Source organism: Lissotriton vulgaris, chromosome 4_1, assembly GCF_964263255.1.
Source record: "Lissotriton vulgaris chromosome 4_1, aLisVul1.2, whole genome shotgun sequence".
NCBI classification, from domain to species: Eukaryota; Metazoa; Chordata; class Amphibia; order Caudata; family Salamandridae; genus Lissotriton; species Lissotriton vulgaris.
In genome coordinates, this window is record NC_141691.1 from 1,836,763,234 (window position 1) to 1,836,777,925 (window position 14,692).

At 45.8% G+C, this 14,692-nt stretch overlaps 1 protein-coding gene across 1 annotated transcript in view; it reads left to right on the top strand.

Annotated features, from left to right (window-relative positions):
* Positions 1-9,267: 9,267 nt before the first annotated feature.
* Positions 9,268-14,692, top strand: part of UTP23 (UTP23 small subunit processome component) — a 75,954-nt gene continuing 70,529 nt past the window's right edge. The window contains exon 1 of the mRNA XM_086966138.1: positions 9,268-9,576. Within this exon, the coding sequence (XP_086822264.1) occupies positions 9,389-9,576 (188 nt within the window). The 5' untranslated portion in view covers positions 9,268-9,388. The remainder of the gene's footprint in view (positions 9,577-14,692) is intronic.

The following is a 14,692-nucleotide window of genomic DNA, read 5'->3' on the forward strand; positions in this document are numbered from 1 at the left end:
AGCAATCTGCTTAGTATATATAATTCAATGATTCTAGTCTTGTGAACCTACGTTTTTCATAAAAAGATAAAACATAATTAAGTGACACTGTACCTTCTTCAGCAGACTGAAAATGTGTCCATTGTTATTCGCCGCATTTAGGTGGTGTTTTGCTTTTGGACATGACAATGCTGAAAGTCTAAACGGACTAGATTATAGTGGTGTTCCTAATAAAAATGTTTACAGGACTTGCATTTTTCAAAACTAAACAGAACAGTTTGGAATATTTTAAACTCTGTGTGCATGTGTGTTTTCATGCATAGGAGGCATGATGGTAAGGTGGCAAGCCATGACATATGATATAGCTGGCAAGTCTTCCTGCCCTTGGATGATGGAAAACTTCAGTCTGTTCTTGCTTTCTGGTCTGTTTTAAGGAAACTTTTAAACCCCTTTAATAAGCAAAGCTAGAGTTTCCTAAAATGTATCTTATTTAATGGTTATAACTGCTTTATTTAATTCACGATAAAGCATCACACATATGGCCTTAAAATGTCACACATAAGCAAACCTAATACCTGGCAATGTCATCCATAAGAAAAGATACTCTAGAACACTGGTTTCCAAACTTTTTCTACCCATGGCTCTCTTGACCTATTGATCATTGTCAACGGCTCCCCAATATGTTAATTTTTTTGGAGAGTAGTGGCGGGGGAGGGGGGGGTGTAAGCACGGACTCTGGAGAACTTCCATTTTTCTCCCCGTGTAAATAATTGGGATAACGTGGATGAAGGTATTATAATCACATATGCAGGGTGTTTCATATTACTAAGGAGGCACCTCTAATAAAATATTCCTAGTTCCAGTTCTTTGCCCCCCTCTCAAACCTTTTTGTCCCACTTACAGTACTAGATAGCACCACTATGCATGTAGGCCCATTGCCAAAGTGTTTCTGTGCTTGAAAAATATTTGCATGCACTTCCATTTCTACCCATGCCATACGTGCCAACACACCTGTCTCTTCAGGGTGGCTCACGATTTTTTAAACCAAATACAGCTTTATTTTAGCTGTCTCCTACCTACAATTGCCTCCAATTCAATGCAAGCAAAATTAATTACTCTCATTTTTTTAAAACGTCCCTCTTACTTGCTTCCAAATGTTGGAATTATGATGAATGTGGTGTTTTACTTCTGTGTGCTCATGGAGTGAACAGGCCTGTCTGGAAATGTGTGTGTACTAGAAGCAATGTGTACTGGAAGTACTTATGGTTTAAGTACACGTCCATACTTAATAACACTTTGTGTGTCTGAGAGACAGGACACCTTTACTTTCCAGATAACTTGCATTTCTGTAAAATGCATTTGGAAAAAAACTAAACTATCAACGAGGTTAACAAAACAAATCAGGCATCTTCTGCTTACTTTGAGAGTGTTGGAACGTAGGGATCCATTGAAATATGAAGGTCATCTCCTCCGTCATATCATCAATTAACCGGTTCCATCCCAGGCTGTGGTGCTGGTGTGCCGAGGACGTAACTGTTACATCCTCAGCATACCTAGTTTTTCTGCCCCCGACCCTCCTGGGAGGCAGATGGGGCAATAGCCCCAGATTTCCCACTAAGATGCCAGGGCCGATTTGTTTTAGTAGACCAGGGGTGGGGATTGCCAAGAATGGGCAAGCCAATGCCCCCACCCCCTCCAAAAGAAATAGCCAGTCTTTCTGCCCCCCTACTAACTACCAGGGAGTATTTTTTACCCAGAGTAAGGGTGGGGATGCCCAAAAATGGGCATGCCAATGCCCCCCTGAAAAAAAAGCCACAGTCTTTCTGCCCAGGGGTAATCTCCCCCCAGTCTGCCCCAGAGGGGTAAGAAAGTCCACTAAGCACCAGGGAGTATTTATTTAGCCAGGGTAGGGGTGGGGGCTGCCCAGAAAGGGCATGCCAATACTCCCACCCCACTCAGAAACAAAATGGGCCCAGTCTTTCTGTCTCCCTCTGGGGGGGGTATATGTAGCCCACTAGGCACCAGCGACTTTTTTGTTTGTATGTTAGGGGTGGGGGTTACCCAGAATAGGCATGCTAATGCCCCACCAAAGATAGCCAGAGTCTTTCTGCCCGCGTAAAAAGGCAGATGGGGCAAAGCCCCCGATCTTCCCCCTCCCCGGGCGGCAGAATGCCCAATAGGTACCAGAGATATGTTTATGGGCATGTCAGGTAGTGGCCCCTAAGCAAGGGTCGCTCCCCCTTTTTTATGCACACATTATGGCCATTTATGCCCCTCTTTTGGGCAGATCAGCAATATGTTTAGGCTCATCTGCCTCCAGAGGGTGCCGGGAAGCACAAGTGAAAGTTTCTGTATGTGTGTGAACTGGAGTTCGGCTGAAGGTCTGTGTGTACTAGCGTTTGGCTGACTGTGTGCAAACCTGCATTTTGCTGGCAGTATGTGTTGCTTAGCTGGCAGTGTGTGTGGAATTGCGCTTGGCTGGCAGTGTGCGTGGACTGTAGTTTGGATAGTGCTCTGCATGGATGGAACTTGGCTGGCAGTGTGTGTGGACTGACGATTGGCTGGCGGTCTGCGTGGGCTGTCACTTGGCTGACAGTGTGCGTGGATGGTGCTTGGCTGGCTGTGTGCGTGTGTGGCCCTTGGCTGGTGGTGTGAATAGATGGTGCTTGGCTGTCAGTGTATGTGGACTGTCGCTTGGATAGCAGTCTGCATGGATGGCCCTTGGCTGCTGGTGTGCATGGACTTTCGTTTGACTGGTGGAGTGCTGATGATGTGCATGGGTGGCGCTTACCTGGCGGGGTGGTTTGCGTGGATCTGCTAGTGTTCTATTACCCAGAATCCCCTGCAAACCTCACATTTAGCTAAAAAGTCACACTTTCCTCCCTTTTGTTTCTGGTAAAGTTGTGGAATCAAGGCCCCGGAATAAATTTCCCACAACCCAGTGTTCTCCTTGGTCTTCTGATAACAATGATACCTCACTTGTGTGGGTGCCCAAAGCAGAGAACCTAAAAACGGATAAAATAAAAAAAGAGGGGGAAACCAAAGTGGGTCCAAAAGGGCAGTTTTGTAAATACGTTTTTAGGCTGACCTGCTTTGCGCTCTGTGGCCATTTAGAGAAACCTAACAAACCAGACATTTCTGAAAACTAGACACCTGGAGGAGTCCAAGGATGTGTGGATTGCGTGCATCCCCCAAAGTTTTCTTACCAAGAATCCCCTGCAAACCTCAATTTTAGCTAAAAAAATCTAATTGTTCTCACATTTCTGTGTAGGATCACCATGCCGGCACTAATTTACTACCACCCAGCGTGCCCCTCGGTCTCCCAAGTAAAATGATACCTCACTTGTGTGGGTGGGCCAAGGGCCTGTGACTGGGAATGCCAAAAATTTAGAGATTGAGGGGATAGCACAGTGAGCTCTTAGCGCTATATTTCTTTTAATGAAGTTTTTTGGCTGATTCTGCATTTGACACTGACACAAGTGAGGTATAATTTTTATTGGGAGACCAAGGGGAATGCTGGGTGGTAGGAAATGTGTGCTGCCATGGTGATCCCAAACAGAAAGGTGTGGAAAAGTTTATTTTTTCAGAACAATTTGAGTTTTTCTGACAAAAGTCTGCCTGTTTCTGAAAGCTGGGAAGAAGGTGATTTCGGCACCACTAACCCTTCATTGATACCATTTGCAGGGGAAAAAACAGACACTGTCTTCTGCAGCAATTATTCCCCCCCCCATAAACAAAATTTTGCTGTATTTTGCCTAATTTCTCGCAACCCTCCAGGGAAATCTTTAAACCCTGGATACCTTTAGAATCCTAAGGATGTTGGGAGAAAAGGACGGAAATTTGGGGTGGATACCTTCTGTGGACAAAAAGGTATTGGGGCCCCAAATAGCTAAAAAAAAGTACATGGCACAGGGGAGAAGGCCTGGTAGTGAAGGGGTACAGCACTGCGTTTCCAGTCTTAGACATATCACTTACAAATCATCGCCATCATGCATTTAGTCTAATTAGTTTAACTGAAGCCAAAAATCCCTTCAACATAAAATGCAATAAAGTGTTTGGTGCGGAGCTCACCGGCTAGTTTTGATGAAGCACCTGGGAGCCACAGCGCACAGATTGGGCACCACTGCCCTAGAAACACCCCAGTCCTGCCAAGTACCCCGCATAATGCGTTAGCCTTATACATTTTAAGGCAAATCCCTGCATTGCTGCATTAAAAATAATTATCACGCATTACAGCACCTCATATCCTTAGATGTCAAGACTGGAGAGCTGCAGTATAAAAAATAGCACTCAGAGCACAGCTGTCGCTGGCTGGATTGTCGGCAGTTATGTGTAGATTGAGACAGCCACAAGTCACGCCACCCTAGTGCTCGCACCGTTGTGTTGTGCTGCGGTGCCAGTAATATATACAAGTTTATTAATCATGTCTGCGCGCAAGAGAGTGCCTGCAGCTACACCTCTTGAGAATGCTGAGCAAATCCTTACCGTATCTCGGCCGCTGCTTGAACAGTCGTCATACCTCAGCACTGACCCATACGGTGGTGGCGCTCGCTCTGCTATGTAAATTAGTGTCAAGGTATGTACCTCCTTTGACACACCTAAGGTTTTAAATCACAATTTTCTGCCCACCCGGCCCCCAAAAGTTAATTGCCGGTTTGAATAATTACAGGAGTAGGCCATTGTTCAGCCTGTCACCTCCAGACCTCGACACTTCCTGCTTGCTTAGCCCCTGTCTTGGGGTCCCTGAGGGTTGTGTTCCATCACAGCAGGAGTCTTAGAGCTGGTGCTGCGTGTCTTTAAAATGCACAAGCATGGCTCTCAAGACAGCGGTGCCACTTTGTAGCTTATCTCACCCTCATCACTAAGTGAAATGTATCCTGATTGCCAGCAGATGTCTGCAGCCAAGGAGGGTGACAGACTGCAAGATACTATGGCGACCCATGGCCAGCAGTCTTTATATCCCTAGATAAGGCACTGTGACTCAAGAGACTTGGTAAGTATAAAAAAAGAAAGCTGCTGACATAAATGTTCCTGCTATGGTCAGAGTTTTAGTTTTAATATCATGGTTAGTTAGATATTTGTTTGAAGGTACGTTCAGGTTAAAAAGGCACCAGGACGGTTAGTGCCCTTCCTTTTCTCATGCTTTACAGCAATTTCAAAATCTTCTTAGAGTTTCTCATTGCTCAAATGAGTATAATTTCTGATATTTATACGCTTCCCTCATCTTCATAGCTTGATTTTGCTCCGAGAAAGTGCCACTCATGGTGGTTGAACTGTCACTCATAATTACACTAAAATTATGAAAATGACACACTTAGCAATCTGGAACCTTTGGAATCTATGATACTCCACACACAGAACCCACCGAGGCGCGTGAAGGTGAAGAAGTTTACAGCAGGAGCAATACAATACTTCTATTTTGCAAGAAGAACACAACTATAGAACCTATAGGGAACAAGCATTGGAAATGCAATAGGGCTCGCATTAGGAAAGTTTGAGCTATTGGTCTTATAAATGATTTTTTTTTATTTATGTGTTAATTTTTAAAATAGCTAAATTAATAGCTTTGTCATTTACAATGCCAATAGTTATAACTTTCGCAAACACCTATAGCATTTGTAATGCAACATGTTTTGTATTTACGTGACTTAGATGTATTGATATTACAAATAACAATGGCTTTTATTTTTTTTAAATAATTAATACTTAAATAATTTATTTAATTTGTAATGGCAATATCTTAAACTTTTGTAAATAACTTTTGTGAAGATTATGTTCAGTGTTTTTCATTGTGACGAAAATCCAAGAACAGAAGTGAAATATTAACATCTTTTTGTGATTTGTAATAAAGCATGAAAGCTTGAAAACAGCTTGAAACATTGAAAGAACATATTTGAACCAGTGGTGCTGTGGTTGCGCTGAGTGATGCTGTGGTTGCGCTGAGTGATGCTGTGGTTGCGCTGAGTGATGCTGTGGTTGCGCTGAGTGATGCTGTGGTGGTGCTGAGTGATGCTGTGGTTGCGCTGAGTGGTGTGTGCATCGGTGGAGCTTAGTGGGTGCATTGGTGGAGCTGTGTGGTGGGTGCATTGGTGGAGCTTAGTTGGAGCATCGGTGGAGCTGTGTGGTGGGTGCATCAGTGGAGCTGTGCGGTGGGTGCCTCTGCGGAGCTGTGTGGTGGGTGCATCGGTGGAGCTGGGTGGTGGGTGCATCTGTGGAGCTGTGTGGTGGGTGCATCGGTGGAGCTGTGTGGTGGGTGCTTCGGTGGAGCGGTGTGGTGGGTGCATCTGTCGAGCTGTGTGGTGGGTGCATCTGTGGAGCTGTGTGGTGGGTGCCTCGGTGGAGCTGTCTGGTGGGTGCATCGTTGGAGCTGTGTGGTGGGTGCATCGTTGGAGCTGTGTGGTGGGTGCATCGGGGGAGCTGTGTGGTGGGTGTATTGGTGGAGCTGTGTCGGTGGAGCTGTGTGGTGGGTGCATCAGTGGAGCTGGGTGGTGGGTGCATCGGTGGAGCTGTGTCGGTGGAGCTGTGTGGTGGCTGCATCGGTGGAGCTGTGTGGTGGGTGCCTCGGTGGAACTGTGTGGTGGGTGCATCGGTGAAGCTGTGTTGTGGGTGCATCGCTGGAGCTGTGTAGGTCGAGCTGTGTGGTGTGTGCATCGGTGGAGCTGTGTGGTGGGTGCATCGGTGGAGCTCTGCGGTGGGTGCATCGGTGAAGCTGTGTGGTGGGTGCATCGGTGGAGCTTAGTGGGTGCATTGGTGGAGCTGTGTGGTGGGTGCATTGGTGGAGCTTAGTTGGAGCATCAGTGGAGCTGTGTGGTGGGTGCATCAGTGGAGCTGTGTGGTGGGTGCATCGGTAGAGCTGTGTCGGTGGAGCTGTGTGCTGGGTGCATCGGTGGAGCTGGGTGGTGGGTGCATCGGTGGAGCTGTGTGGTGGGTGCATCAGTGGAGCTGTGTAGGTGGAGCTGTGTGGTGGGTGCATCTGTTGAGCTGTGTGGTGGGTGCCTCGGTGGAGCTGTGTGGTAGGTGCATAGGTGGAGCTGTGTGGTGGGTGCATCGGTGGAGCTGTGTGGTAGGTGCCTCGGTGGAACTGTGTGGTGGGTGCCTCGGTGGAGCTGTGTGGTGGGTGCATCGGTGGAGTTGTGTGGTGGGGGCATCTCTGGAGCTCTGTTGTGGGTGCATCGGTGGAGCTCTGTCGGTGGAGCTGTGTGGTGGTTGCATCAGTGGAGCTGGGTGGTGGGTGCATCGGTGGAACTGTGTCGGTGGAGCTGTGTGGTGGGTGCATCGGTGGAGCTGGGTGGTGGGTGCATCAGTGGAGCTGTGTGGTGGGTGCATCAGTGGAGCTGTGTGGTGGGTGCATCAGTGGTGGTGGGTGCATCGGTGGAGCTGTGTGGTGGGTGCATCTGTGGAGCTGTGTGGTGGGTGCATCGGTGGAGCTGGGTGGTGGGTGCATATGTGGAGCTGTGTGGTGGGTGCATCTGTGGAGCTGTGTGGTGGGTGCCTCGGTGGAGCGGTGTGGTGGGTGCATCGGTGGAGCTGTGTGGTGGGTGCATCGGTGGAGCTGTATGGTGGGTGCCTCGGTGGAGCTGTGTGGTGGGTGCATCGGTGGAGCTGTGTGGTGGGTGCCTCGGTGGAGCTGTGTGGTGGGTGCATGGGTGGAGCTGTGTCGGTGGAGCTGTGTGGTGGCTGCATCGGTGGAGCTGTGTGGTGGGTGCATCGTTACAGAGGGAAGGAATCTGTACTTGGAGGAAGTGGGGAGAAAATCGGTAGGGGATAGGTAGAGCTTGAGCCGGGAGAGAAATGCATCTACAAGCGGCTTGTCAATAGTGAGATTACAAAGCTTCACACACGAAGCAGAGCCGAGGAGTTTGACAGGAACAAAGGTCACTCCGGGAATGGGTACAAAGCAAAAAACTAAGTTTTTCATGAAACAAGAGAGTAAACTGGCAGTGGAACTACCCAGACTACCGGAGCAGTTTTGAGTTTCTTAGCACATCTCCGCCTGAGCCCGCATTCAAGGAAAGATCAAAATGCCAATACAAACATGGGCACTCTTCATATGCAGCCGCCTCTTCCTCGAGATGTCAGCGCTGCATTGCTAGGCACTGCTCGTCAGACAATGTCCACAGGAAAAAAAGAAAATATATCCTTAAATGCGCAATGAAAACAATTACGACTGGCAAGGTGATCTGCAAGAACTATACTTACAGAGGGAAGGAATCTGTACTTGGAGGAAGTGGGGGAAAAATCGGTATGGGATAGGTAGAGCTTGAGCCGGGAGAGAAATGATTCTGGGTGAGAAATGCATCTACAAGCGGCTTGCCAATAGTGAGATTACAAAGCTTCACACACGAAGCAGAGGAGTTTGACAGAAACAAAGGTCACTCCCGGAATGGGTACAAAGAGAAGGGTTTAGTCCGGGAGATTGATGGGAGTGAGTAAGGGTGACGAGAATAGGGTGAGGGAAAGCTAGAAGACATTCAACCAGAAAAGGAAAAGCTGCCATGTTAAAATAAACGCGCGGCCTGGCGGCCGTGTAAAGTGAAAGTACGGCCGGCCTGGGCAGTGAAAGGGGAGGAGGGAAGAGAAATGCGAGTCACGGCAGCAGCAACCTTTGATGTTGCTGCCGGCCGTGCAGTGAATAATTAGGGGAGGAGAAATGCCGGCTGGGGGAAGCTGAGATGCCTGTGGGAGGGAGGCTTTGATGTGCTGGTGGCTTTGATGTGCCCGCGCTTTTTGCCAATGCGCTTGCGCATTGAGCTTGTTTTTCTCAGGCACAGCAACAAATCGCTGAGATGGTTAAGCTCTAGTTAAGCCACAATATAGCTCGCCAGCTATGCGCAAGCGCATTAGCAGGCGAGCCCTAAAAAGCAAACTCTTTTGGAACTCAACTAAAACATATTGAAATGTAAACCGAGAATAAATGCATCACTGAAAAGAATTCCCTATTGGTTTTCACATACATTGTCAAAAAACCATCTGTGTTTTGCCTGTAAAGTTAAGGGCATGTATCATAGAATACCCGTAAGCAACCATTCAAAGGTTTGAATTGCTGCAGGAAGAGGAGCCCTGTGAGAAGGCACAGCCCAGCCTAGCTGAAGTGAGCTCTCTGCACAGAAGCAATGATCTTCAGCGATTACCGCTTTCTTAGCCCGCCTCAGTCACTAAAGATGCAGGCAGAGGAGAGTAACCAATGCCATCATGAGCGCTCAGTTCCCATCCAACACGAATACACGACGGCAGAGATGAAGCATCCATTGAAGTATAAAAGCGTTCAAAGATGGCTGCCAATGCACGTGTGCAATGTGTTGTCCTGCTTTTGTGTTTACTCCGGAAACGGGCACTGTGCTGCAGCTGCTTTCACTGCCGTGTCGCCCCTGTACTTTATGAGCTACTAGGATTTTTGGAGTCCAGCGACATGAAGATTCGGCGGCAGAAACACGCCAAGAAGACTTTGTCCTTCTACAAGTATAACTTTGGGCTGAGGGAGCCTTTCCAGGTGTTACTGGACGGGACCTTCTGCCAGGCAGCGCTGCGTGGCCAGATCCAGATCAAAGAACAGCTTCCAAAATACCTTCTGGGCGAGGTGACCCTCTGTACCACCAGGTGAGTGGCTGCACTGCAGAGAGGAAGGTGGGTTATAATTGGTGGAAGTGTATGCAAGTGTGACTCGGAGGCGTGAAAGCTGTCTATATAGGGTTTAGGGGGAAGCCCAAAAACTGGGACATGAGAGCCCTCGCTTATAGAAGTTTAATATTAACGCATAGCTCGCGAGACTTTTCAAATTTTACATATGTAAACCAAGATGCCCACGTGATAAGTGTATGAAAGATGATCACAAGTGAAAAATTTACTTTATGTAAATCCTTTGCATATTGGCATTAACGTACAACAGTGACTTACTATGTTTATGAACATTGCTTTGCGGGATGTCGAGTTGGCGATGTTTTATGACATGCTGTATGCAAACGCTTCTAATGTTTTTACCGGTGTCACAGTAGACTTGATTTGCAAGTTGCGAAACAAAAACGGGTATGGAATGATAGGGTGACGCAGCACATGGCATAAAAGTTTGATATCTGTCAAGCTAGTTTGCTACCCCTTCTCTCAGAGAGGGAGAGAGAACGCCGCTGGTGAAATGATGACTAACCCTCGCCCCCACATACACAATCAACGCATTATCTCAAACCTGTTGGGATGTTACTGTACTCTTGTAACTAGGGTCTCTGTGGTGGTCGAAGCCTTGGAGCATTGCTGTAAGTCTCCTTCCTTCTCCGTGAATGTACTTTGAAAGAGTGCCCCCCCCCCCCCCATCCCCTCCCCCACTGGCCACAATGTGGGTGATAGAAGTAAGCAGGACTCCTTGAAGCTCACTTCCTTGATATTAAAATATTGCAGAGAGGGCAGAAGGTCAGCCGGTACCGCAAGGGTTGTGGGAGCTCCTTCCTAGCCCCGAACTCAGTGCTATGGACATACCCTGGAGTCTGAGGCACCGGAGGTACTAGTGGGTTTGTTTTGGGGGGCAGGAGGAAAAGGAACGCAAACGAAAAGCAAATTTTTACTGCTGCATCCAGTTTGAGGGAAAGGTAGCTGCAGGCCAAAGGACTGCTTATAGTGCATTGGGGTGCTCATTTGAATAGTTTGCTGGAGTGTCCAAGATGAGCTGGGGCAGTACAAAACGTTGCAGTGATTTCTGGAGTCTTCAAGGAGAGAAGAACCCCACTTGATGCCCTCCGACCCTCTTTAGAAGTCACCCTAAGTCTCCTAGGGCACTGCAGGACTGACCTCAGGAAAGGTTTACCGTAGTTTGAAGCACTTTTGAAGCTTTGTTTTCTTTAAAGGCTCTGGGGTGCATGGATCTTTGTAACTAGTTTCTGTGACCGCTTTTCAGTCAGGATGAAAATTGGAGAAATACTCATACATTGCAGTTTGGCAGCTGAGTTCTGAATCCGTTGTATTCTTTTCATGGTTATTAAAGGTGATCCATGGTAGAGGCTATTGGCGTAAATGAGTTTGGACAAAACAAGGGAAATGGTAGCCTGGACCTTGTGTGAAAATCCCAAATAGGGGAAGATTCATCACTGAGTTTTTATTATAAAAAAGCGTGATCTTGCTAGTTTGTTACTTGGGCATTCATCAATAGCTTGGAGTCCATGGTCATTCCAAGGTTTCTTACTTCTTTCGATATTTTAGGCGGTGTTCTCCGATCATCAGGGCATATGGCGAGCTGGTCATAATGTTTCCAATTGCCACACATGAGTATTTCAGTTTTAGAAGCATTCAATTTGAGTTGGCCCCACGTCCTCCATTGATCCACAGCTCTGAGAACACTACAAATTGGCGAGTTTCCAAGGTTTTTGAGGTATTAACGTTGGAGTATTTGCATGTCATCTGCATAGTTATAACACGTTAAGTGAAGTTGATTAATCAGTGGCAGTAATGACTTCATGTAGATGTTGAAAAGCATGGGCGAGATAATATAGCATTTAGGGACCCTGCTTTTGTGAAGTCAGGTTTGGGCGAGAAAGGTGGGGTATGGATGTCATTAGTTCTGTTGCAAAGGTAGGACATGATCCAGTCTAGAGCAGTCCCCTCTATGCCAGCTTTGCGGTGTCTATGTACCAGAGTCTCATGGTCCACCGTGTCATAGGCATCCGCGAGGTCCAAGAGAAGTACTGCAGCAACCCCGTTGCAGTCTTCAGGTCATCCCAGATGGCAAGGAGGGCAGATTCTGTGCCGCTTCCAGGACGGAATCTCCTTTGAAAGTCTAAAAGTATGGCATTCTCTTTAATGATTTGTGACATCTAGGCAAAAACTGCTCTTTCTATCAGTGTGCCCATGAAAGGTCCATTTGAAATCGGTCTATAGTTGTCAGGGTTCAGCTGTTCCAAGTTTGTTTTCTTCAGTAATGGGCGTTGTATGACTTTTTTAGTTCTTCTGGAAATATTCCGGTAGTTAAGGAGTTATTGATGATTCTCCTTACTAGAGTGGCAGCAAAGATTGTTGGAAGAATTGTCTTGAAGGTTTGCGACGGACATGGGTCAGAAGGGCTGCCAGCAGGCCTGCTTTCTTTGACCAGGTCCATAAATTTGTCGTGTGAAATGTGTTTGAGGGAATGGAGAGGCTGGATTTAGAGTATTCTTGAATTGTAGCTTTGTGAAAGGGTTAGGGCTTATGCTTTGTCTCTGTTTTAAATATGAGGCCATTGTGTTTGTTTGTGAACTCTTGCGTAATGGGGTGAGCTGCTTCCAGGCAATTTCGTTTACGAAATTTATTGAGGATGTTACAGAATTCTTTATTTGCACATTTAGCATTTTGAATTCTGTCTGAATAGAATTTTTTCTTTGTTTTTTTATAACTGACCTTAGCAATCTGTTTAATTTTGTGTAGGCGAAGTTTGTCTTGGTTGGCGTTTTGTTTTGAGCAAAGCACGTTGCAGCTTTCTAATTTGTTGTTTTTATCTCTCTATTTTTCCGAAGTGCTTGTTTTCTTTTGCTCTGTTATGTGTTTTTTTGTGGTATCAGGATATCAAAAGCTTCCTGTACCCACTCATATTTTTTAACAGAATTTATTGTTTGTAGATCTCTACTGGTTGTTAGTTGTGTTTCTAAGTGTGTTCAAAATTGAGTTTGTTCCGTGGCCGATAGGTGGATGGATGTAAGGTGGTATTAGGTGTGCCGCTTAGTGTTGTGTTATGTTGGAAGGCAAGCAAATGGTGTTCTGACCATGTGACAGGAGTCATTGTTTGAAAGGTAACTTGTTCTGTATTTGCAAAAATGACATCTAGTATGTGTCCAGCGATGTGTGTGGGTTCGTGGATGATATGATACAAGTTCAGTGCGTCTAGGCTAGCGATGATTGTTTTGGATGGGGCATATTTGGTTTGTCAAACCAAATTTTGAGGTTACCCAGAACGCATAGGCAGGAGGGTAGTGTTATCAGGTTTGAAACCGTGTCTAGAAGTGCATCTGGGTAAGTTGCCTTGATAGGTGGAGGTCTGTAAAGGAGTAGGAAGTTACAGGAGGAAGACTGTATAGGATCGCATATTGTGAAAAGGGCCTTTCAATTTTTTTATGGCGCATACGTCCACTTTAGTGATATGTATTGTTTGCCTGAACACAACAGCTAGGCCACCTCCTTTTTTGCCTATACAATTTTGGGTGATTGTTTGATAGCCTAGAGGAACAGCTTCATGCAGTACTGGAGCCATATCATCTCCCAAGCATGATTCAGTAATAAATATTATGTCTGGTTTGGCGTCTGTGCGAAGGTTGTGGATGTGATGTTTGTCCTTAGAGAGCGATCGAGCATTTATTAGTAGATAGTTTAGAGAATGTGCTTTGGCGATAGTGTAACATTTTTATTTTTTTTGTAGAGCAGTGAGCAGTATTTTGGGGGCTTACAGTTGGTGTTTTCTTAGTGTTGGTATTAGGTATATGAGGATAGCAATTGTGTAGCTTTTCTGCTTTGTGTGCGTCGTCCAGCAGGCTTAGAAGGCATTTTGATGGGTCTTCGTGCGTAGGTGGTGGGGATGGTGTTTGAGAGTGAGTTGGTGCGATGTGTTTTTGCAGTGTAACCTTGTGTAGTACAGAAGGAGAAACAGAGTTGTGAGGTGTGGCATGTTGCTTATTTTATTTGTGTCTGTTTAGGGTGGCAGATGTATGAGTTCGGATTGGCGGTGCAGCATGTGGGTCATGTAGTAAGGTTCTAAATTGTCCAATGGATGTGAGGCAGTTAAAAGAGTTGCTGTGATGCTGTATATGTGTTCGCTGTGGTGGAAGATCGAAAGTTTGGTATTGGAGTTAATTCATTTGTGTAATCAAAAGGTGGGTGTATGTTTGTAGTTTGTGATGGTAGGTATGCTGATGTATTTGTTTTGAAATGGATTTGTTAGTATAGTATTGTTGGAGAGTGAAACTTGTAAGGTAAAGGGTGTGGTGATGTGTTTGTCAGAATGAACATATGTTGTGTGTAAGAGGGGATGAACTACAGTTGTGTGTTTCTTAGACTTTTTGCTGCAAGTGGTAATATGTATGGTGTAGTGGGGTGTAGATGTTGTGTGGTTGTTTTATTGTGGTCGAAAGAAAAGGAGAGTGTTGATCAGAGAAGTGATCGAAGGCTGAGTCTAGGTTTGTTAGTGACAAAAGGGGTCTGTTTACACAAAATAACTTTTTAATTTCCTCCCCAAATACAAAAACAGAAAAACGAATATTGAAGAAGTTCATTTCTTAGAAATTAATTAAAACGTATTGCTCGTGGGGGTGAATATGTTTTAGTTCAAAAATGGAATTCGCAAAAGTTTGCCCGGAGTACAGTTTCCAGTCATACTTTGGTAAACGTTTGATAATTCCTGAAAGTCTTAAATCTGCATCAATGCAAGGACATGTATCTGTGGGTGAACTTTTGTGTCTTACTCCAAAATCGGGCCTCTGACTTATTATCATGCTGTCCTTTATGGTTTTACAATGATTCTCCTTCAGTTACTTTTGAGATATTCGCATGCATACTGATTGATTAAAACATGCTTCAGAGAAATTTGCTCAACAGTTTAGCAAAACGAGTTTTCAAGTTGCTATTTTGTAATGTCTAAGTTTGATTTTGAACGTTTTCAGGCTTTTACCTGAAATCGGGGAGAATTCTGGGAGCACTATAAGTAGCCTTCTTTTGTCAAAGATTGCAAATGTGTACATGTTTTTGCCTGTAAATCGCAGACGAGGCACCG